Below are 24,710 nucleotides of genomic sequence, written 5' to 3'. Positions count from 1 at the left end.
TGTGTATGTGTGTGAGACAGGATGTGAGTTGTGTGTATGTGTGTGAGACAGGATGTGAGTTGGGTGTCGTGTGTGAGACAGGATGTGAGTTGGGTGTCGTGTGTGAGACAGGATGTGAGTTGGGTGTCGTGTGTGAGACAGGATGTGAGTTGGGTGTCGTGTCGTGTGTGAGACAGGATGTGAGTTGGGTGTCGTATCGTGTTTGAGACAGGATGTGAGTTGGGTGTCGTGTTTGAGACAGGATGTGAGTTGGGTGTCGTGTGTGTGTGTGTGTGTGTGTGTGTGTGTGTGTGTGTGTGTGTGTGTGTGTGTGTGTCAGTAATGTGTACCAGCTCTCCAACCTCTCTACAGAGACATGGAGAACAGATGGGCTAGCCTGCCACCTACAGGGCTATACTAGACACTACACCCCTTCAACACTGTGCTCCTTAAAAGTAGACTTAGAGATGCACAAAGTAAACAGCAATATTGTCCGGTCCATTTCCTCAACAACTAAGAGCGTTGAAGCGCGCGGCTAAACTTCTCTGTTGTTTTGGTCCAGTAGCTCAGTCCTTGTAGCAGCGTGAAGCGCACCTGTGTACATGCACAGATACTCGGTGGGACTGAGAGAGTGAAGTCATGCACAGATACTCGGTGTGACTGAGAGAGTGAAGTCATGCACAGATACTCGGTGTGACTGAGAGAGTGAAGTCATGCACAGATACTCGGTGTGACTGAGAGTGAAGTCATGCACAGATACTCGGTGTGACTGAGAGAGTGAAGTCATGCACAGATACTCGGTGTGACTGAGAGAGTGAAGTCATGCACAGATACTCGGTGTGACTGAGAGAGTGAAGTCATGCACAGATACTCGGTGTGACTGAGAGTGAAGTCATGCACAGATACTCGGTGTGACTGAGAGAGTGAAGTCAGGCACAGATACTCGGTGTGACTGAGAGAGTGAAGTCATGCACAGATACTCGGTGTGACTGAGAGAGTGAAGTCATGCACAGATACTCGGTGTGACTGAGAGAGTGAAGTCATGCACAGATACTCGGTGTGACTGAGAGTGAAGTCATGCACAGATACTCGGTGTGACTGAGAGAGTGAAGTCAGGCACAGATACTCGGTGTGACTGAGAGAGTGAAGTCATGCACAGATACTCGGTGTGACTGAGAGAGTGAAGTCAGGCACAGATACTCGGTGGGACTGAGAGAGTGAAGTCATGCACAGATACTCGGTGTGACTGAGAGAGTGAAGTCATGCACAGATACTCGGTGTGACTGAGAGAGTGAAGTCATGCACAGATACTCGGTGTGACTGAGAGTGAAGTCATGCACAGATACTCGGTGGGACTGAGAGAGTGAAGTCAGGCACAGATACTCGGTGTGACTGAGAGTGAAGTCAGGCACAGATACTCGGTGGGACTGAGAGAGTGAAGTCATGCATCGTGCTCATCTCAATATCTGCTGTGCTGCTCGTGGTGACGTCATATCGCTGAATCTAAGTTTACATTTTATTAAAGTGTAATCATCTGGACGTTTTAAAAGTAGGTTTAATGTGTGATGTTATTTTAACCAATGTTCTGTTCTGATGATGAAATGATGCATATTGTTGCATATATTGACGCGTGTATTGAAGATTGTCCCCTCTCCCCTCAGGTGGAGGCAGAGAGCCAGGAGCTGGTGGATGGCTCTCTGATAGACCTGTGTGGAGCCACGCTCCTGTGGCGCACGGCCGAGGGCCTGAGCCGCACCCCCACCGTGAAACACCTGGAGGCGCTACGTCAGGAAATCAACGCAGCCAGGCCCCAGTGTCCCGTCGGCTTCAACACCCTGGCCTTCCCCTCCATGAGACGCAAGGCAAGTTCCCTCCCTGATACAATGACAATACAAAAGAAAATATATCCCCCCCAAATAAATGTTTTGCACTTACAGCAGTTATTACATAGATTTTCCTTCTGGTTGCTCCAGCGGGAATCAAACTCACGACCCTGGTGTTGATGGCTCCATGCTCTATCAACTGAGCCAGACATTTTAGTCATTTAGCAGACTCTCTTATCCAGAGACACTACAGTAGTGAGTCATTTAGCAGACTCTCTTATCCAGAGACTACAGTAGTGAGTCATTTAGCAGACTCTGATCCAGAGACACTACAGTAGTGAGTCATTTAGCATACTCTCTTATCCAGAGACACTACAGTAGTGAGTCATTTAGCAGACTCTCTTATCCAGAGATACTACAGTAGTGAGTCATTTAGCAGACTCTCTTATCCAGAGACTACAGTAGTGAGTCATTTAGCAGACTCTGATCCAGAGACACTACAGTAGTGAGTCATTTAGCAGACTCTCTTATCCAGAGACACTACAGTAGTGAGTCATTTAGCAGACTCTCTTATCCAGAGACACTACAGTAGTGAGTCATTTAGCAGACTCTCTTATCCAGAGCCACTACAGTAGTGAGTCATTTAGCAGACTCTCTTATCCAGAGACACTACAGTAGTGAGTCATTTAGCAGACTCTCTTATCCAGAGACACTACAGTAGTGAGTCATTTAGCAGACTCTCTTATCCAGAGACACTACAGTAGTGAGTCATTTAGCAGACTCTCTTATCCAGAGACACTACAGTAGTGAGTCATTTAGCAGACTCTCTTATCCAGAGACACTACAGTAGTGAGTCATTTAGCAGACTCTCTTATCCAGAGACACTACAGTAGTGAGTCATTTAGCAGACTCTCTTATCCAGAGACACTACAGTAGTGAGTCATTCTAGCAGACTCTCTTATCCAGAGATACTACAGTAGTGAGTCATTTAGCAGACTCTCTTATCCAGAGATACTACAGTTAGTGGCTAGGTGGGACAACCACATCTCAGTCATAGTCAGTACATTTGTCCTTAATGAGTAAAGTCAGAGCTAGTAGGGAAAGACCAGTTGTAGAGAAGGCAGCAGGGGGTTTCTGTTCTGTTTGTTTTCTAATGTATCCAAGTGTTTCTGTTGTTGCTGTATGTGTTGCTGGTGACTATTCCATTCTCCCCTTATGGGATTACTTACAATGTATCGTTCTACTGTAGGACACCCCAGATGAGAAGCAGCCGTGGGTCTATCTCCAGTGTGGCCACGTCCATGGTTACCACAACTGGGGGAGCCACCGGGACAGAGACAGGCTGGACCGGGACCAGGAGGAGAGGGAGCCGGGCCGGAGCAGGGAGTGTCCTATGTGTCGAGCCAGTGGGCCGTACGTTCCCCTCTGGTTGGGCTGCGAGGCAAGCTTCTATCTGGACACGGCTCCGCCCACCCACGCCTTCTCACCGTGTGGTCACGTGTGTTCTGAGAAGACGGCTGTGTTCTGGAGTCAGATCCCGCTGCCGCACGGAACACACACCTTCCACGCCGCCTGTCCCTTCTGCGCCCAGCAACTGAGCGGCGAGCAGGGATACGTTAGACTCATCTTCCAGGGCCCACTCGACTAGGGGGACTATTTGTCCTTGGTCGGAACTACTTTCTTTTTGGTCGCAAAGGAACGACGTTTATAACAAAAAGCATATAACTTCCAACTCCCTGGGATTTTGGGGCGGGGGGGATTGTCTGGACTATTCTCTCCGTTTCTGTTTGTCTCTCTCTGTGTTTTTAAGTGACCTTTTCTATTTTTGATTTTTATTGGGAATGAAAACAAAGATTTCTATATTTTCATGTGAAACAGAAAAAGAAACCAAAACACTACTGGGGGATTTAATTGAGTTTTCTGAAAGAACTGTAAACTGTATTTATCTATTGTACTAACATATGACCACATATGGGTTTATTCTCCTTTATTGTTGCAATATCCATCCGTATCCATGTTTAAGACTTAAAGTCCTTTATTTCTGCCCAGACTTCATAATAACTCAACTCCAAAATGAAGACAAGCTACATTAGTTACTCTCCTTTACTCTTCTTGGTCAATATGCTTCACTTCAATACTCTTTAACATTTTTATTGTGCTATTAGACTATAATAATAGCAGATTTCAAGGTCAAGGGTCGTATTCACTGGAAGCAAACAGGAAGGAACCTACCTCAATTGGTCTAATGAGAAACGTTTGTTTTCCGTTGCGAAACGTTTTGCTACGGTATGCAGTAATGAGTACGACCAAGGTGTGTTTTGGGGGTTCAGTTTTGTGTATAGCGGTGTGTGTCCCCCCCCACACATCATGTATCTATTGAGTATCCATGACAACGTCCTGTCATATTGAAACCTCTGTGTTGTGTGTCTGATGGGGAGTTCTGGCTGTGTGTAAGGGGGGGAAGTTTCCCCGAAGTACAGATCTAGGATCCGCTTCCCCTCCCCCAATCCTAACCTGAACCATTAGTGGGGAAAATGTGAAACTGACTCAAGATCAGCATCTAGGGGCAACTCCACCCTACACCGTGTTATAACTGTTAATTTTTTCCCACAAGGCATTGCCATGACCTTTCACATTTGAAGCAATAGATTTGGATGCAGACTTCCTACTTTTCGAGCAACTTGGGATTTGTAGTCCCTTGATTGGTTAGCTAGATTGACAGCTATGTGATTGCTGTCTGTAGTTATGAATGAGTGTTGAACACACACACACACACTGTTGCCTGTGTAAAGACAGACCGGTCATGTTGAATGTCATTCTCTTCTTAAGTATCTAGTCGTCACGATAATTCTGAATGGAACAGTATTTATAGGGACAAAATACCTCAGTGTAAAAAGTAGTCCTGATCTTCAACCTTCAGAATTCAGTGGGGGGGGCATTACTTAGTATAAATTGTCTATGGATGGTATTTGATCATGTTTTTACTGTATGAGTGTATATTTTGTGTACAGTATTTTGTGGGTTGGTTCTTATATCCTTTTTGGGACCTAAAATCCCCCACAGTCCCCACAAGGCTAGTAAAACAAGGGACATTTTCCCTCATGGGGACATTTACCACGTCCTCATGAATACAAAGGCAATTTTAAGCTCAGCTATTAAGTTTAGGGTTAAGGTTAGGGAAAATAGGATTTTGAATGGAAATGAATTTTAGGTCCCCACGTGGGTAGAAGAACAAAGTGTGTGTTAGTATGTGTTGTATTGTGTACAGATGGTATCTCCACTCTCTCTGAATCTGACTGATACTCACCTCAGGGAGAACACACACACACACACACACACCTGTCTGTGTCTGGCCCATAGATATACACACACACACACACACCTGTCTGGCCCATAGATACACACACCTGTCTGGCCCATAGATATACACACCTGTCTGGCCCATAGATATATATACACACACACACACACACACACACACACGCCTGTCTGGCCCATAGATACACACACGCCTGTCTGGCCCATAGATACACACACACACACACACACACACACCTGTCTGGCCCATAGATACACACGCCTGTCTGGCCCATAGACATCCAAACAGACACTCTCCTTGCAACAGACTTCAGAGGATCCGTCATCAGTAGTTAAAGGTGTCTGTCTTGTCTTCTACAGCCCACTGTCCACAGCCTCATGTTTATACTCTACGTAAGTACGCAACACAAGCCCAGCCAAATGGCTGTTAGGGTTATTGTGTAGTAAAAATATACAAACGTGTTCAGACCTGCAATTTCATAATTACGCCGCATCACCATGTTGCGTAGGGTGTTGCGTTGTTGCGTAGGCTGTTGCGTAGGGTGGATAATACTCTTAACATCTTGTCTGTCAGCTGTTCTATGGACTTGTCAAAGGCACTGTGTTCCTCTTTATTGGGGAACGTGTGCAAGTAAGGGCTTTACTCTGGTCGTCCCTAATGGTACTCTGTTCCCTTCATAGGGTTCTGGTCGTCCCTAATGGTACTCTGTTCCCTTCATAGGGCTCTGGTCGTCCCTAATGGTACTCTGTTCCCTTCATAGGGTTCTGGTCGTCCCTAATGGTACTCTGTTCCCTTCATAGGGCTCTGGTTGACCCTAATGGTACTCTGTTCCCTTCATAGGGCTCTGGTCGTCCCTAATGGTACTCTGTTCCCTTCATAGGGCTCAGGTCGTCCCTAATGGTACTCTGTTCCCTTCATAGGGCTCTGGTCGTCCCTAATGGTACTCTGTTCCCTTCATAGGGCTCTGGTCGTCCCTAATGGTACTCTGTTCCCTTCATAGGGTTCTGGTCAATAGTAGTGCACTGTATAGTACAGCCGGGACGTTAAACCGATCATTATCGACACCGGCAGTACCGATCACTTATGGTATTAAACCGATCATTATCCACACCGGCAGTACCGATCACTTACCGTATTAAACCGATCATTATTGACACCGGCAGTACCGATCACTTATCGTATTAAACCGATCATTATTGACCCCCGGCAATACCGATCACTTATCGTATTAAACCGATCATTATCGACACACCGGCAACACCGATCACTTATGGTATTAAACCGATCATTATCGACACCGGCAGAACCGATCACTTACCGTATTAAACCGATCATTATCGACACAGGCAGTACCGATCAGTAATAGTAGTTTAAAGGAGAATAATACAAACTGTGGTGCAGATTAATGTTATAAACAGATTGTTCTATTTATTGGTATCGCATCAATTCAGGCAATTTATCACCATATGGATTTTGGTCCATATCACCCAGCTCTACTATATAGGGAATAGGGTGCCATTTTGGACTCAGCCAATGTCTGCCTCTGTATACTGTCTGCATGGTGTCGCTGTTTCTCTACGCCTCTCTCTAGCTCTGGTCCTGGGTGTTAGCGAAGGAAGGCTGAGCAGTAGCACCCTGGACCAGCGCTAGAGTATCTCTTCTGTCTGGAGGATTTCTGATGCTTTAAGGCAAAAGCTGAGAATGTTTTCTGATTTAACAGTTTTTGTACCGACTTTAAACAATAAAGTTTAAAACATGACACATTTTATATTTTCATTGTATTTTCATTTGTATTGTTACTCAAATGTTGCCATTGTATTGTGAATAGCGTTAGCTCAACTCTGTCCTCTTGTGGTTGAAATAGTCTGTGTTATTTCATAGTCACATGATACTAGAGCCTTTCTCTCTCTGTCTCTCTCAGCATTAACAAATTCATAATCTCTTGTGGACAGACTCAAGTAACGTGTGACGCAATTATTCTCAATTGTTGTAGTTCCGGGTTTCTGAGATTAACAAGTTCATTCAACTTCTCTGTGAGAAGAAAACCAGGACACCTTCTCCTGGATGAGTTCTGACATCTACATCCTTTACTGCCTTAATTTCTACCTCTTTCTTCCCTCCGTCCTGTCAGAGCTGCTCCAGAGAGTCAATAAAGATAAGCTGCTCCAGAGAGTCAATAAAGATAAGCTGCTCCAGAGAGTCAATAAAGATAAGCTGCTCCAGAGAGTCAATAAAGATAAGCTGCTCCAGAGAGTCAATAATGATAAGCTGCTCCAGAGAGTCAATAAAGATAAGCTGCTCCAGAGAGTCAATAAAGATAAGCTGCTCCAGAGAGTCAATAATGATAAGCTGCTCCAGAGAGTCAATAAAGATAAGCTGCTCTGCTCCAGAGAGTCAATAATGATAAGCTGCTCCAGAGAGTCAATAAAGATAAGCTGCTCCAGAGAGTCAATAAAGATAAGCTGCTCCAGAGAGTCAATAATGATAAGCTGCTCCAGAGAGTCAATAAAGATAAGCTGCTCCAGAGAGTCAATAAAGATAAGCTGCTCCAGAGAGTCAATAAAGATAAGCTGCTCCAGAGAGTCAATAAAGATAAGCTGCTCCAGAGAGTCAATAATGATAAGCTGCTCCAGAGAGTCAATAAAGATAAGCTGCTCCAGAGAGTCAATAAAGATAAGCTGCTCCAGAGAGTCAATAAAGATAAGCTGCTCCAGAGAGTCAATAATGATAAGCTGCTCCAGAGAGTCAATAAAGATAAGCTGCTCCAGAGAGTCAATAATGATAAGCTGCTCCAGAGAGTCAATAAAGATAAGCTGCTCCAGAGAGTCAATAAAGATAAGCTGCTACAGAGAGTCAATAATGATAAGCTGCTCCAGAGAGTCAATAATGATAAGCTGCTCCAGAGAGTCAATAAAGATAAGCTGCTCCAGAGAGTCAATAAAGATAAGCTGCTCCAGAGAGTCAATAAAGATAAGCTGCTTCAGAGAGTCAATGAAGATAAGCTGCTCCAGAGAGTCAATAAAGATAAGCTGCTCCAGAGAGTCAATAATGATAAGCTGCTTCAGAGAGTCAATGAAGATAAGCTGCTCCAGAGAGTCAATAAAGATAAGCTGCTCCAGAGAGTCAATAATGATAAGCTGCTTCAGAGAGTCAATAAAGATAAGCTGCTCCAGAGAGTCAATAATGATAAGCTGCTCCAGAGAGTCAATAAAGATAAGCTGCTCCAGAGTCAATAAAGATACTACTAAAGCCTCTGTGATGTCAGGTGTGATGTGTCAGTGTCTTGTGATGTCAGAGTTGTGTGTGTGTCAGTGTCTTGTGATGTCAGAGTTGTGTGTGTGCCAGTGTGTTGTGATGTCAGAGTTGTGTGTGTGTCAGTGTGTTGTGATGTCAGAGTTGTGTGTGTGTCAGTGTGTTGTGATGTCAGAGTTGTGTGTGTGTGTCAGTGTGTTGTGATGTCAGAGTTGTGTGTGTGTCAGTGTCTTGTGATGTCAGAGTTGTGTGTGTGTCAGTGTGTTGTGATGTAAGAGTTGTGTGTATGCCAGTGTGTTGTGATGTCAGAGTTGTGTGTGTGTCAGTGTGTTGTGATGTAAGAATTGTGTGTGTGTCAGTGTGTTGTGATGTCAGAGTTGTGTGTGTGTCAGTGTCTTGTGATGTCAGAGTTGTGTGATGTGTCAGTGTCTTGTGATGTCAGAGTTGTGTGTGTGTCAGTGTATTGTGATGTCAGAGCTGTGTGTGTGTCAGTGTGTTGTGATGTCAGAGTTGTGTGTGTGTCAGTGTATTGTGATGTCAGAGTTGTGTGTGTGTCAGTGTATTGTGATGTCAGAGTTGTGTGTGTGTCAGTGTGTTGTGATGTCAGAGTTGTGTGTGTGCCAGTGTGTTGTGATGTCAGAGTTGTGTGTGTGCCAGTGTGTTGTGATGTCAGAGTTGTGTGTGTGCCAGTGTGTTGTGATGTGTCAGGCTTTGTGGAACTGTTTTGAAGAGGGTTCTCTGTAATGAATGTGTGTCTGTGTTAGAGAGGAGGGTTGTTAGTGGTTTATTCTGATGGAACAGGAGAGATGCTTTTGAATTAGTCCAGATCAGAGCTTCTTCTTCACTTTGATCCGAGTGCAAAAAACGCTTCCTCTCCGTGTTCATGCATGTCTTGATTTTCTCCACGGTGAATCTAACATGCTACTGTATAAGAACAATGGACGTGTTCTATTATTACTATACCAGGCCTAGAATATAACACACCTTTATCCAATCGCTGTAGTGTGCAGTGATGTGTAAAATACAGACGTCAAGTTACACTAATGTGCTGCTGATAAATACAGTTGAAGTCAGAAGTTTACATACACCTTAGCCAAATACATTTAAACTCAGTTTTTCACAATTCCTGATATTTAATTCTAGTAAAAATCCCCTGTCTTAGGTCAGTTAGGATCACCACTTTATTTTAAGAATGTGAAATGTCAGAATAATAGTAGAGAGAATGATTTATTTCAGCTTTAATTTCTTTCATCACATTCCCAGTGGGTCAGAAGTTTACATACACTCAATTAGTATTTGGTAGCATTGCCTTTAAATTGTTTAACTTGGGTCAAACGTTTCGGGTAGCCTTCCACAAGCTTCCCACAATAAGTTGGGTGAATTTTGGCCCATTCCTCCTGACAGAGCTGACGTAACTGAGTCAGGTTTGTAGGCCTCCTTGCTTGCACATACTTTTTCAGTTCTGCTCACAAATTTTCTATGGGATTGAGGTCAGGGCTTTGTGATGGCCACTCCAATACATTGATTTTGTTGTCCATAAGCCATTTTGCCACAACTTTGGAAGTATGCTTGGGGTCATTGTCCATTTGGAAGACCCAAGCTTTAACTTCCTGACTGATGCAAGCTTCCCCCTTTTTCCTCCAAACATAACCTTGGTCATTATGGCCAAACAGTTCTATTTTTGTTTCATCAGACCAGAGGACATTTCTCCAAAAAGTATGATCTTTGTCCCCATGTGCAGTTGCAAACCGTAGTCTGGCTTTTTTATGGCGGTTTTGGAGCAGTGGCTTCTTCCTTGCTGAGCGGCCTTTCAGGTTATGTCGATATAGGACTCGTTTTACATTGGATATAGATACTTTGTACCTGTTTCCTCCAGCATCTTCACAAGGTCCTTTGCTGTTGTTCTGGGATTGATTTGCACTTTTCGCACCAAAGTACATTCATCTCTAGGAGACAGAACAAGTCTCCTTCCTGAGCGGTATGACGCCTGCGTGGTCCCATGGTGTTTATACTTGCATACCATTGTTTGTACAGATGAACGTGGTACCTTGAGGCGTTTGGAAATTGCTCCCAAGGATGAACCAGACTTGTGGAGGTCTACAATTTGTTTCTGAGGTCTTGGCTGATTTCTTTTGATTTTCCCATGATGTCAAGCAAAGAGGCACTGAGTTTGAAGGTAGGCCAGGTACACCTCCAATTGACTCAAATTATGTGCATTTGCCTATCAAAAGCTTCTAAAGCCATGACATCATTTTCTGGAATTTTCCAAGCTGTTTAAAGGCACAGTCTACTTAGTGTATGTAAACTTCTGACCCACTGGAATTGTGATGCAGTGAATTGTAAGGTAAATAATCTGTTTGTAAACAATTGTTGTCAAATTACTTGTGTCATGCAAAAAGTAGATATCGTAACCGACTTGCCAAAACTATAGTTTGTTAAGAAGAAATTTGTGGAGTGGTTGAAAAATGAGTTTTAATGACTCCAACCTAAGTGTATGTGAACTTCCGACATCACCTGTATATCATATCCCTGTTGGTTTAGTGGTTTGTGTTATTGTTAAAACACTCCTATCAGACCTGCAGACCAGAGAGAAGGTGCTGTTGCAGAGTTATTAAAGGTGTCATATTAATTTATTGTTACTGTAATGTTTTTGCACAGCCGTGTAGTTTTACCCCTTGGCAGTCACAACCTCTGGATCTGTCCCAAATGGTACCCTATTCCCAAGGTAGTGCACTACTTTGGACCAAGACCCATAGGATTCTGCTGAAACGTAGTGCACTACTTAGGACCAAGACCCATAGGGTTCTGCTGAAACGTAGTGCACTACTTTGGACCAAGACCCATAGGGTTCTGCTGAAACGTAGTGCACTACTTTGGACCAAGACCCATAGGGTTCTGCTGAAACGTAGTGCACTACTTTGGACCAAGACCCATAGGGTTCTGCTGAAACGTAGTGCACTACTTAGGACCAAGACCCATAGGGTTCTGCTGAAACGTAGTGCACTACTTTGGACCAAGACCCATAGGGTTCTGCTGAAACGTAGTGCACTACTTTGGACCAAGACCCATAGGGTTCTGCTGAAACGTAGTGCACTATATTTGTGTGGGATGTCTAAGTGGGAAATGGGGCTGTGATTTTCTCTCTTTAAAAATGATTGTATGTAGTACACAACAGGACAGTAGTGTCTCTCTGGAATCTGTCAGCGATCAGGAGAACACATGTAGAGTCCCAGCTGTTCAGTCTCTCTGGAGAGGAGTGGGACCTCTGATTTGATTCAGTCTCTCTGGAGAGGAATGGGACCTCTGATTTGATTCAGTCTCTCTGGGGAGGAATGGGACCTCTGCTTTGATTCAGTCTCTCTGGAGAGGAATGGGACCTCTGCTTTGATTCAGTCTCTCTGGAGAGGAATGTGACCTCTGCTTTGATTCAGTCTCTCTGGAGAGGAATGGGACCTCTGCTTTGATTCAGTCTCTCTGGAGAGGAGTGGGACCTGTCTGATAAATGATCAGCAGGGTATCTGTTATATCTGTCTGATCAGCAGGGTATCTGTTATATCTGTCTGATAGATGATCAGCAGGGTATCTGTTATATCTGTCTGATCAGCAGGGTATCTGTTATATCTGTCTGATAGATGATCAGCAGGGTATCTGTTATATCTGTCTGATAGATGATCAGCAGGGTATTTGTTATATCTGTCTGATAGATGATCAGCAGGGTATCTGTTATATCTGTCTGATAGATGATCAGCAGGGTATCTGTTATATCTGTCTGATCAGCAGGGTATCTGTTATATCTGTCTGATCAGCAGGGTATCTGTTATATCTGTCTGATCAGCAGGGTATCTGTTATATCTGTCTGATAGATGATCAGCAGGGTATCTGTTATATCTGTCTGATAGATGATCAGCAGGGTATTTGTTATATCTGTCTGATAGATGATCAGCAGGGTATCTGTTATATCTGTCTGATAGATGATCAGCAGGGTATCTGTTATATCTGTCTGATCAGCAGGGTATCTGTTATATCTGTCTGATCAGCAGGGTATCTGTTATATCTGTCTGATCAGCAGGGTATCTGTTATATCTGTCTGATAGATGATCAGCAGGGTATCTGTTATATCTGTCTGATAGATGAACGTAAAGACCATGATGAACCAGTCTCAGCCAGAGCAGAAAGGACTGAGAAACAGGGATGCAGGATATCTCAATGTGTCCTCTGCAGGCAAGGATTTGCACACTGCACACAGAACCAGGAAGTTTCTTATTACCCTTGTGGAGGCCACTCCTCCTCTGCACAAACAAGGAAATCGAAAGTTATCTCTGATACTCCTCTGTGCCGTTTGTTAGTGAGTGTCAAAATGGCAGAGGCATTTTTTGAAGATCGGGATTCATTTAGCTGTTCAATCTGCCTGGATCTACTGAAGGATCCGGTGACTACTTCCTGTGGACACAGCTACTGTATGGGCTGTATTGAGGGCAGCTGGGATCAGGACGACCTGAAAGGTGTTTACAGCTGCCCAGAGTGCCGACAGACCTTTCTCCAAAGGCCTGTTCTGAACAGAAACACGTTGCTGGCTAAAGTGGTGGAGAACCTGAAACATACTGCTCTTCATGCTGCTCCTCCTGCTCACTGTTATGCTGGACCTGGAGATGTGGAGTGTGATTTCTGCACTGGGAGAAAACACAAAGCCCTCATGTTCTGTCTGGCTTGTCTGGCCTCTTACTGTGAGACTCACCTCCAGCCTCACTATAATTTCCCTGCCTTAAAGAAGCACATGCTGGTCAAAGCCTCCACACAACTACAGGAGAAGATCTGCTCTCATCATGACAAACTGCTGGAGGTTTACTGTCGTACCGATCAGCAGTGTATCTGTTATCTGTGTACCATGGATGAACATAAAGGCCATAATACAGTCTCAGCTGCAGCAGAGAGGACTGAGAAACAGAAGCAGGTGGGGGAGAAGCAACAGAAATCCCAGCAGAGAATCCAGGAGAGAGAGAAGGAGATGCAGGAGCTGAGACAGGCTGTGGACTCTCTGAAGCTCTCTGCACAGGCAGCCGTGGACGACAGCGAGAGGATCTTTGCTGAGCTGATCCGCACCATGGAGACAAGGTGCTCTGAGGTGAAGGAGCTGATCAGAGACCAGGAGAAGGCTGAAGTGAGTCAGGCTGAAGGCCTCCTGGAGCGACTGGAGCAGGAGGTGGCTGAGCTGAGGAGGAGAGATGCTGAGCTGGAGCAGTTCTCACACACAGAGGACAACATCCACTTCCTCCAAAGGTTCAAAGACCACAGTGCCCCCCCTGTTTCTGAAGAGATGCCTGCCATCATCCTTAATCAAGGTTGTGATTTTAAGACGGTGATGACCTCTGACCTCCAGGAAAAGCTGATGCTCTGCTGCAATGAGGGAGTAGTGAAGATATCAGCAGCAGTGAAAGCTGTCCACATACTGCAGTCAGCAAAGCCAAGCACCAGAGCAGCAGCATCTGTCCCACAATATCACGGAAAGTATTATACAGAAGGCCTTTTCAGGGGATTATGTGTTCATTGTCGCAAGAGTAAAGATTGGCATGGCCGCATGGGTAAATGTTCCTAGTTATATTAAGGAGTGAGTTGATAATACTATTGTCATCTTGTAGATAAACTGTGTGTCCTTAAAAGGAGCAGGAGAGAGTGTGTGTTTGTTGTGTGTCACAGTATCTGTATATTCTGAAATGACATGTGAAGTCACACACACCTTAACTCCACTCACACACTCACCATCCAAAGTAGACTTAAAGCCAGTGGTGTAAAAATACTTTTAAGTACTTCTTAAGTAGTTGTTTTGGGGTATCTATACTCTATTTTAGTATTGATTTTTTTGACAACTTTTACTTTTACTTAACTACATTCCTAAATAAAATGAACTTTTTACTCCATCAATTTCTCCTGGCACCCAAAAGTACTAGTTACATTTAGAATGCTTAGCAGGACAGGAAAATGGTCCAATTCACACACTTATCAAGAGAACATCCCAGGTCATCCCTACTGCCTCTGATCTGGCAGACTCACTAAACACAAATGCTTCGTTTGTAAATGATGTCTGAGTGTTGGTGTGTCCCTGGCTATCTGTAAATAAAACATTAAAATAATTAAATGGTTTGCTTTAAATAAGTAATTTGAAATTATTTATACTTTTACTTTTGATACTTAAGTATATTTAAAACCAAATACTTTTAGACTTTTACTCAAGTACTATTTTACTGGGTGACTCAATTTTACTCGAGTCATTTTCTATTAAGGTATCTATACTTTTACTCAAATATGACAATTGGGTACTTTTTCCACCGCAGGTTAAAGCACTAAATACTGTTTGTGTTTTCGCTGACCAACTGCTTGGGCAGGCCTTATTTCCACTGACCAGTGCTTATCTTTATGTGTTCCCAGGACTCTGCACACACACTCCCCTGCTCCTGCCACTGCTCAGGCCATTAACAGTGTAGGTTTACCGGATCACTATGTCATGACGTTGGCCTGTGGGTAAGGTTTATGACCCCCCCCCCCCATAAATACCTTTCTCCCTTCCCCTCTCTTACTGACCCTACTGAAGGACTGCTGTCCTGTTAAATATAGAGTCTGGGAACATCAAACAAATGGGGAAAGGAACCATATTTTGGTAATAAAACCAGTTGGAAATATGCTTGATAACGTAATGAGTATGGAGGTCAGTTCATTGTTATCTGGGACATTATGATTGATGACAGGACGACATAAACTGTACCTGAGAAAGTATACACCCTCTAGTTATCAGAGTCACATGGAATTGTTATGCAATTGAAATGTTTGATATTGAAATTGTTTGTTAGGAGATTAAATGTAATTTTAGCTTCCAAATGAGAGAATTGGGTTTTCATAAGGAAAGTGCCCTGCTCGATCAGTGGCCCAACCCTGTGAAGAGACAGGGGTTATAAACGATGAAACACCTCCTTCCCCGCTCTCCACTATATAAGCCTTTGACGAAAAGATAACCAGTAGTTCCAGGACGTGAGGTCTGCAGCCTCTACGTTAGAAGGACACATGTCAAAAACAGAACTAAGCCAACCTCGGCGTGAGCTATGGTATGAACTGGTATGAACTTTGAGCTTATTCACTACAGAAGTGATACTTCCTAGCCGTTGAGTTAGCAGCTGCCGCTGTCGACGTGGGCTAGGAAAGGACGGACGACGGATCCAGTCTAACAACCAGACGAAGATACCACCACGTATCCATTTTACCACCATTGACATTCTTCCGAGGACAGGAAGATCTGTTGGCCAACCCGGCCAGCATCTACGACCAATCTACCGAAGCGCAGCTCAGAGTAAATATTTATTGCATTTTCCTTTTCCAAATGGGCGGTAATTTAGAATGCATAAGATAATGTATTTACGATAGCATAGCTGCTGTTTGTGGTTCCTAAGTCTTCCCGCCCTTTCATTCAAGCCCAACCCCCTTTCCTTTGTGTAACCAGCCATGATACAGGTTCCGTCCACCGGGACATTTTCTGTATGACATCATTGGTATTCTGTGTATTTGTAATTCTGTGTGATTAGTTAGGTATTTAGTAAATAAATAATTAAACCCAATTTTGTATTGCTGATTCAACTTGTTAGCCAGGGTTCGTGAAGATAACCAAGAATTTACAACTTTCATTATGAGACTGAAAATAAGATAAGGGTTAATATTGACTGCTATCGATGTAAAATATTACTAAGTATTTTAAGAGTTTATTCGGAAGATAACGGCTCTATAAACGTTCTTCCGTGGTGCCCCGACTTTCTAGTTAATTACATTTACATGATTAGCTTAATCAGGTAATATTAATTAGAGAAAGAATTTTATAGGTTAGCATGTCATATCACTTAATCCGGCATAGCCAAAGACACGACAACTAGCTCTGCGTTACCTTGTGACTGCACTATAATTTGCTTCAGCCTGCGGAGATTCTCAAAGACCTTGAGTCGTCAGAGTGGAAATAGATTTCAGCAGAATGTGCACTGTGGACATGGACTGTGTTCAGCAGGACTCAATTGTGTGCAGCTATCTAAGATACTGCATCTCAGTGCAAGAGGCGTCACTACAGTCCCTGGTTCGAATCTGTGATTGGGAGTCGCACAATTGGCCCAGCGTCATCCGGGTTTGGCCGGGGTAGACCGTCATTGTAAATAAGAATATGTTCTTAACTGACTTGCCTGGTTAAATAAAACAATTAAAAAACATCTCGAAGACTGTTGAACGGTTTGCACTGTATAGGATAATTGTGTTGTTGAGTACAAAGCGGCAAGTAACGTAGCAAACAAAAACTGGGTGGTTTCAAACACTTTAGACAAAATGTCAAATAGGGCCTACGTATCCTCCAGGAAAGACCAACAGCTGTCCCAGAAAACCCCTCCTGTGAAGTAAAGAGTTTGAGAATGAAAGAACAGTACAGATGCTGTATGCTGTACTTTATTGTAATAAGAGTGAAACTCGGGGTTAAATGAAAGGTGTGTTGTCGACAAGCACACTGAAAATATGCCTTTTAAAGGCAATTTCCCTGACGTTCACAGAGATCGCAAACACTACAGATGTTGGCTCAAGTGTAAATTACCTTTAAAAGTCTAAATTCCCATAGTAGTCCTGTAAAACAGTTAAACACAGACAAGAGGCTTGAGCTAATTTCATATTGCACTTTATTCAGCTCCAGAGAAGCATCAGCTGCAGCTGGGACCCCCTTCAGTCTCAGGACAACACTCGTATTGCTTTCAGACTCAGGACAACACTCGTATTGCTTTCAGACTCAGGACAACACTCGTATTGCTTTCAGACTCAGGACAACACTCGTATTGCTTTCAGACTCAGGACAACACTCGTATTGCTTTCAGACTCAGGACAACACTCGTATTGCTTTCAGTCACAGGACAACACTCGTATTGCTTTCAGTCACAGGACAACACTTGTATTGCTTTCAGACTCAGGACAACACTCGTATTGCTTTCAGTCACAGGACAACACTCGTATTGCTTTCAGTCTCAGGACAACACTCGTATTGCTTTCAGACTCAGGACAACACTCGTATTGCTTTCAGTCACAGGACAACACTCGTATTGCTTTCAGTCACAGGACAACACTCGTATTGCTTTCAGTCACAGGACAACACTCGTATTGCTTTCAGTCTCAGGACAACACTCATATTGCTTTCAGTCTCAGGACAACACTCGTATTGCTTTCAGACTCAGGACAACACTCGTATTGCTTTCAGACTCAGGACAACACTCGTATTGCTTTCAGACTCAGGACAACACTCGTATTGCTTTCTGACTCAGGACAACACTCGTATTGCTTTCTGACTCAGGACAACACTCGTATTGCTTTCTGACTCAGGACAACACTCGTATTGCTTTCTGACTCCCGTTCTGCAGACAGTAGGCCCCTCAGACTCAGGATTAACACTCGTATTGCTTTCTGACTCCCGTTCTGCAGACAGTAGGCCCCTCAGACTCAGGATTAACACTCGTATTGCTTTCTGACTCCCGTTCTGCAGACAGTAGGCCCCTCAGACTCAGGACAACACTCGTATTGCTTTCTGACTCCCGTTCTGCAGACAGTAGGCCCCTCAGACGTTGAGTTGTCATTCAACCGTCTGATAGTAGGGACTTCATTCAAGCCGTAGTGCTGAAGATCTGCGCTACAGCGCAATAGAAATTTAAAGGCAACGTTAGCACGTTAGCACGTTAGCGTAGACCGCATTCACAGTAAACGTTTCATAATTTAAATTGCGCTATAACGCTGAACTTCTGTGATACGGATTGAATCGAGCACTAGGTCTCTGTGTGTCATCGACTCTCCTACAGTAGGTCTCTGTGTGTCATCAACTCTCCTACAGTAGGTCTCTGTGTGTCATCGACTCTCCTACAGTAGGTCTCTGTGTGTCAACTCTCCTACAGTAGACCTCTGTGTGTCATCGACTCTCCTACAGTAGACCTCTGTGTGTCATTAACTCTCCTACAGTAGGTCTATGTGTGTCATCAACTCTCCTACAGTAGGTCTCTGTGTGTCATCAACTCTCCTACAGTAGGCCTCTGTGTGTCATCAACTCTCCTACAGTAGCTCTCTGTGTGTCATCAACTCTCCTACAGTAGCTCTCTGTGTGTCATCGACTCTCCTACAGTAGGTCTCTGTGTGTCATCGACTCTCCTACAGTAGACCTCTGTGTGTCATCGACTCTCCTACAGTAGACCTCTGTGTGTCATCGACTCTCCTACAGTAGGTCTCTGTGTGTCATCGACTCTCCTACAGTAGGTCTATGTGTGTCATCAACTCTCCTACAGTAGCTCTCTGTGTGTCATCAACTCTCCTACAGTAGACCTCTGTGTGTCATCGACTCTCCTACAGTAGGTCTCTGTGTGTCATCGACTCTCCTACAGTAGGCCTCTGTGTGTCATCAACTCTCCTACAGTAGGTCTCTGTGTGTCATCAACTCTCCTACAGTAGACCTCTGTGTGTCATCGACTCTCCTACAGTAGGTCTCTGTGTGTCATCGACTCTCCTACAGTAGGCCTCTGTGTGTCATCAACTCTCCTACAGTAGACCTCTGTGTGTCATCGACTCTCCTACAGTAGACCTCTGTGTGTCATCGACTCTCCTACAGTAGGTCTCTGTGTGTCATCAACTCTCCTACAGTAGACCTGTGTCATCGACTCTCCTACAGTAGGTCTCTGTGTGTCATCGACTCTCCTACAGTAGACCTCTGTGTGTCATCAACTCTCCTACAGTAGGTCTCTGTGTGTCATCAACTCTCCTACAGTAGGTCTCTGTGTGTCATCGACTCTCCTACAGTAGGTCTCTGTGTGTCATCAACTCTCCTACAGTAGGTCGCTGTGTGTCATCGACTCTACTACAGTAGGTCTCTGTGTCGTCAACTCTACTACAGTAGGTCTCTGTGTGTCATTAACTCTCCTAAATTAGGTCTCTGTGTGCCATCAACTCTCCTACAGTAGGTCGCTGTGTGTCATCGACTCTACTACAGTAGGTCTCTGTGTCGTCAACTCTACTACAGTAGGCATCTGTGTGCCATCAACTCTCCTACAGTAGGCATCTGTGTGCCATCAACTCTCCTACAGTAGGTCTCTGTGTGCCATCAACTCTCCTACAGTAGGTCGCTGTGTGTAGAACAACACTTGAGCAGAAAATGCAACCGTTCTCTCTCTTTCTGGACAGAGAGCTATTGAAGAGAGGGATGGAGAGGGATATGGAGAGGGATGGATGGAGAGGGATATGGAGAGGGATGGAGAGAGATAGAAAGAGGGGTGGAGAGAGGGATAGAGGGATGGAGAGAGATAGAAAGAGGGGTGGAGAGAGGGATAGAGGGATGGAGAGAGATAGAAAGAGGGGTGGAGAGAGAGATAGAGGGATGGAGAGAGAGAGAAGGAGAGAGGGATGGATAGAGAGATAGAGGGATGGAGAGAGAGAGAAGGAGAGAGGGATGGATAGAGAGATAGAGGGATGGAGAGAGAGAGAAGGAGAGAGGGATGGAGAGAGAGATAGAGGGATGGAGAGAGATAGAAGGAGAGAGGGATAGAGGGATGGAGAGAGATAGAAAGAGGGGTGGAGAGAGGGATAGAGGGATGGAGAGACAGTAAGGTACAAGTGGAATAAGATTACAGTGAAATAATAATTTTGATGTAAAAAAAAAGGACAGACAAATTCCTTCAAAATATTTTCTGATAAAAGTAACAATAATATTGTTGACTGGTATTCCTTCCATATTGTTGTGGACATTATATAATATTGAATTGTCAATTAGGGCCGGGATGCAATCCGATCCCTCTTTGTCTGTAATGCATGTTTTAAAGGCAATGTTCCCACGTTCATGGACACCAAATTCACGGTAAACACTGTATCTGTCGGCTCAATCAGGAGTTACCTTTAAATGGTGCATTGTCCAAATCCGCGATCGGATTGAATCCCAGCCTGAGACTGTACTAACATGTACAGTGGATATTGAATCTCCCATTGACATCACATCCATATGACTTGTATCATCATTCTCATCCAGTAAGGGAATCTGATGGGTAGGGAGCCGAAATACTACAGGTAAAGTATTGCATGGATATCACATCACATCCCTATCTGTTGGGAATGGCACCCTTCTCTAAGGAGTTTATTTAAAGGAGTCTGGATCAAGTCTGGCTTGGTCACATGATGGTGGTGGATGTGTCTGGCTTGGTCACATGATTGGGGTGCATGTTTCTGGTCACATGATGGTGGTGGATGTGCCTGGCTTGGTCACATGATTTGGGTGGATGTGTCTGGCTTGGTCACAAAGGTGATGATGTGTCTGGTCACATGATGGTGGTGGATATGTCTGGCTTGGTCACATGATTTGGATGGATGTGTCTGGATTGGTCACATGGTGGATGTGTCTGGATTGGTCACATGATTGGGTTGGATGTGTCTGGCTTCGTCACATGATGGTGGTGGATGTGTATGTGGTGCTGGAGGAGTAGTTAAAGGCTTCAGTGGTCCAGGATGCGAAGGTTGCCCGACACAATCTTGTTCTCCAGTATCGTTCCTGCTGGGATGTCGATACGATCTCCGTGATTGGCTATGATGATTACCGTTCCCTACAGGGAGAAAGAGTTAAAAAGGCAAGTTCAGGTTTAGTTTATTTGCTTTTTACTATAATTTATGACCCTTACATTTTTGCTTTGAGACAAATTTCAAAAGGCATTTAGCCATAAATTGTTATTATAAACATCCTTAATTCCATCTTGGCCCATCACAACTATCATTATTGTAAAGTTCCTTAATTCCATCTTGGCCCATCACAACTATCATTATTGTAAAGTTCCTTCATTCCATTTTGGCCCATCACAGCTATTGTTATTGTAAAATTCCTTCATTTCATCTTTGCCCATCACAGCTATTGCTCTGAGATAATATAGGACCAAGAGATTTCCCTGACCTTGTGACCTAGCCAGGAAAAACTCAGGGGCCTGTGAACTCACCTTAAGAGAAACTTGTTTTCCGAACGTGACGTCACCGGACACAGTCAGGTGATCCAGCTCCAGCATATCAGGGATGCTCTCAAACCGCGTCTGGTATTCCTGGACCTGTTAAAACACACAGACGGACAGACAGACAGACAGGTATGTAATGCTGAGTTTAGAGCAGTAACAAATACTTTGAGGAGAGGGAGGGAAAGAGAGAGCTCTATCTTGGTATGTTTATTCCCATTGGATGACCTATATAAACAGAATATGAATGTATGGTAGTACAACAATAGAGCACCACCTCAACACCAACAGAACATGTATGCAGAGTTTGGTGTATTTAGCTTTAGTTCAACTGTAGGAGGATATAGTGAGAAGAAAAGGACAAAAGGGACAAGGATCTTAGATTCCCAACGCATTCAAATGTACTGTGAATAAAGGTCAGCATGCCCCATTCAAATGTACTGTGAATAAAGGTCAGCATGCCCCATTCAAATGTACTGTGAATAAAGGTCAGCATGCCCCATTCAAATGTACTGTGAATAAAGGTCAGCATGCCCCATTCAAATGTACTGTGAATAAAGGTCAGCATGCCCCATTCAAATGTACTGTGAATAAAGGTCAGCATGCCCCATTCAAATGTACTGTGAATAAAGGTCAGCATGCCCCATTCAAATGTACTGTGAATAAAGGTCAGCATGCCCCATTCAAATGTACTGTGAATAAAGGTCAGCATGCGCCCATTCAAATGTCCTGTGAATAAAGGTCAGCATGCCATGTCCATTCAAATGTACTGTGAATAAAAGTCAGCATGTAGCTTGACGTGGGGCGTGGTTAAGGTTAGTTAGTAGTTACAGTAAGGTTAGGGTTACGTTAGTTACCTTAGTAAAGGAGCTGCCCAGCTTGACGTGGGGAGTGGTTAAGGTTAGTTAGTAGTTACAGTAAGGTTAGGGTTACGTTAGTTACCTTAGTAAAGGAGCTGCCCAGCTTGACGTGGGGCGTGGTTAAGGTTAGTTAGTAGTTACAGTAAGGTTAGGGTTACATTAGATACCTTAGTAAAGGAGGTGCCAAGCTTGACGTGGGGCGTGGTTAAGGTTAGTTAGTAGTTACAGTAAGGTTAGGGTTACATTAGATACCTTAGTAAAGGAGGTGCCCAGCTTGACGTGGGGCATGGTTAAGGTTAGTTAGTAGTTACAGTAAGGTTAGGGTTACATTAGATACCTTAGTAAAGGAGCTGCCCAGCTTGACGTGGGGCATGGTTAAGGTTAGTTAGTAGTTACAGTAAGGTTAGGGTTACGTTAGTTACCTTAGTAAAGGAGGTGCCCAGCTTGACGTGGGGCGTGGTTAAGGTTAGTTAGTAGTTACAGTAAGGTTAGGGTTACGTTAGTTACCTTAGTAAAGGAGCTGCTCAGCTTGACGTGGGGCGTGGTTAAGGTTAGTTAGTAGTTACAGTAAGGTTAGGGTTACGTTAGATACCTTAGTAAAGGAGCTGCCCAGCTTGACGTGGGGCGTGGTTAAGGTTAGTTAGTAGTTACAGTAAGGTTAGGGTTACGTTAGTTACCTTAGTAAAGGAGCTGCCCAGCTTGACGTGGGGCGTGGTTAAGGTTAGTTAGTAGTTACAGTAAGGTTAGGGTTACGTTAGTTACCTTAGTAAAGGAGCTGCTCAGCTTGACGTGGGGCGTGGTTAAGGTTAGTTAGTAGTTACAGTAAGGTTAGGGTTACGTTAGATACCTTAGTAAAGGAGCTGCCCAGCTTGACGTGGGGCGTGGTTAAGGTTAGTTAGTAGTTACAGTAAGGTTAGGGTTACATTAGATACCTTAGTAAAGGAGCTGCCCAGCTTGACGTGGGGCATGGTTAAGGTTAGTTAGTAGTTAGAGTAAGGTTAGGGTTACGATAGTTACCTTAGTAAAGGATCTGCCCAGCTTGACGTGGGCGTGGTTAAGGTTAGTTAGTAGTTACAGTAAGGTTAGGGTTACGTTAGTTACCTAGCTTAGTAAAGGAGCTGCCCAGCTTGACGTGGGGCGTGGTTAAGGTTAGTTAGTAGTTACAGTAAGGTTAGGGTTACGTTAGTTACCTTAGTAAACGAGCTGCCCAGCTTGACGTGGGGCGTGGTTAAGGTTAGTTAGTAGTTACAGTAAGGTTAGGGTTACGTTAGTTACCTTAGTAAAGGAGCTGCCCAGCTTGACGTGGGGCGTGGTAGGGAACTCTCTCTTCTGGCTCATGGTGAGAGAGCCCGCCTCCAGGCTGTAGAGGTTGGACATGACCAATAGGAGGTCGGAGACGGTCTTGACGGGCAGGAAGCGGGATCGCGGCACGTTGATGCCCAGGGCGTTGTCGAAGCTCTTGATGGCCGCGCCCACCGCCGTCTCCAGCTGGATCACGTTCTGACCGCCGTCCAGTGTCTGGCAGGAGAAAAGGTATAGGTGGTTAGTGACACACACACACTAAAGGATGTAGGTAGTGGATTCATGTACACACACACACACATACAGAAGAATGTACTGTAGGCCTCAGGTAGTGGGTTCAGATGGAGAACCTCTGAGCTAGTCACAAGACAAGTTTTAAGCTGCTTCACTAGGATCTGAATGATCCACTTAATATCAAAGAGAGAGAGTATCACAGTGAGTTATGTAATGAAATAACACATCACCACCTGCAGCATACTTTTTTCTCTCTTTTTTTTTTCTTCTTCTCCCAGATCTGGGGAAGGTAACCAAAACATTTCTGCAGCATTGAAGGTCCCCAAGAACATCATTCTTAAATGGAAGAAGTTCGGAACCACCAAGACTCTTCCTAGAGCTGTCCTCCAGGCCAATCTGAGCAATCAGGGGAGAAGGGCCTTGGTCAGGGAGGTGACCAAGAACAGGATGGTCACTCTGACAGAGCTCTAGAGTTCCTCTGTGGAGAGGGGAGAACCTTTCAGAAGGACAACCATTTCTGCAGCACTCCACCAATCAGGCCTTTATGGTAGAGTGGCCAGACAGATTTTCCACTCCTCAGTAAAGGGCACATGACAGCCCGCTTGGAGTTTGCCAAAAGGCACCTAAAGACTCTCAGACCATGAGAAACAAGATTCGCTGGTCTGATCAAACCAAGATTGAACGCAAAGCGTCACGTCTGGAGGAAACCTGGCACCATCCCTACAGTGAAGCATGGTGGTGGCAGCGTCATGCTGTGGGGATGTTTTTCAGCAGCAGGGACTGGGAGACTAGTCAGGATCAAGGAAAAGATGAACGGAGCAAAGTACAGAGAGATCCTTGATCCTGCTCCAGAGTACCCATGACCTCAGACTGTGGCGAAGGTTCACCTTCTAACAGGACAATGACCCTAAGCACACAGCCAAGACAA

The 24,710-nt window shown here is 44.4% G+C and overlaps 3 protein-coding genes across 7 annotated transcripts in view; 2 read left to right on the top strand and 1 right to left on the bottom strand.

Moving 5' to 3' along the window:
• Positions 1-6,889, top strand: part of LOC115193511 (E3 ubiquitin-protein ligase pellino homolog 1) — a 39,559-nt gene extending 32,670 nt beyond the window's left edge. For all 3 annotated transcript variants that reach the window (XM_029752201.1, XM_029752200.1, XM_029752199.1), the window contains exons 7-8: positions 1,641-1,841; positions 3,052-6,889. In XM_029752201.1, coding sequence (XP_029608061.1) covers positions 1,641-1,841; positions 3,052-3,450 — 600 coding nt within the window. In that variant the 3' untranslated portion in view covers positions 3,451-6,889. The remainder of the gene's footprint in view (positions 1-1,640; positions 1,842-3,051) is intronic.
• A 5,707-nt stretch (positions 6,890-12,596) lies between these two features.
• Positions 12,597-14,043, top strand: LOC115193512 (E3 ubiquitin/ISG15 ligase TRIM25-like). Its single transcript, XM_029752202.1, has one exon. It carries the CDS (start codon positions 12,731-12,733, stop codon positions 13,964-13,966), a length of 1,236 nt encoding a protein of 411 aa, XP_029608062.1. The 5' UTR covers positions 12,597-12,730; the 3' UTR covers positions 13,967-14,043.
• Positions 14,044-20,074: 6,031 nt separating this feature from the next.
• Positions 20,075-24,710, bottom strand: part of LOC115193508 (UTP--glucose-1-phosphate uridylyltransferase) — a 66,074-nt gene continuing 61,438 nt past the window's right edge. For 2 of the 3 annotated variants that reach the window (XM_029752198.1, XM_029752197.1), the window contains exons 9-11: positions 23,522-23,764; positions 21,378-21,482; positions 20,075-20,993 (exon numbers count right to left, since the gene is read on the bottom strand). In XM_029752198.1, coding sequence (XP_029608058.1) covers positions 20,886-20,993; positions 21,378-21,482; positions 23,522-23,764 — 456 coding nt within the window. In that variant the 3' untranslated portion in view covers positions 20,075-20,885. The remainder of the gene's footprint in view (positions 20,994-21,377; positions 21,483-23,521; positions 23,765-24,710) is intronic. The other variant, XR_003878192.1, reaches the window with a different exon arrangement.

Source organism: Salmo trutta, chromosome 5 (genome assembly GCF_901001165.1).
Source record: "Salmo trutta chromosome 5, fSalTru1.1, whole genome shotgun sequence".
Classification (NCBI taxonomy): Eukaryota; Metazoa; Chordata; class Actinopteri; order Salmoniformes; family Salmonidae; genus Salmo; species Salmo trutta.
The sequence above is the reverse complement of the archived record's forward strand: the minus strand, read 5'-3'. Positions and strand labels throughout refer to the sequence as shown.

Excerpts from the sequence above, each read along its gene's own strand:
- LOC115193512 (XM_029752202.1), top strand. The coding sequence starts at position 12,731 with ATGGCAGAGGCATTTTTTGAAGATCGGGATTCATTTAGCTGTTCAATC.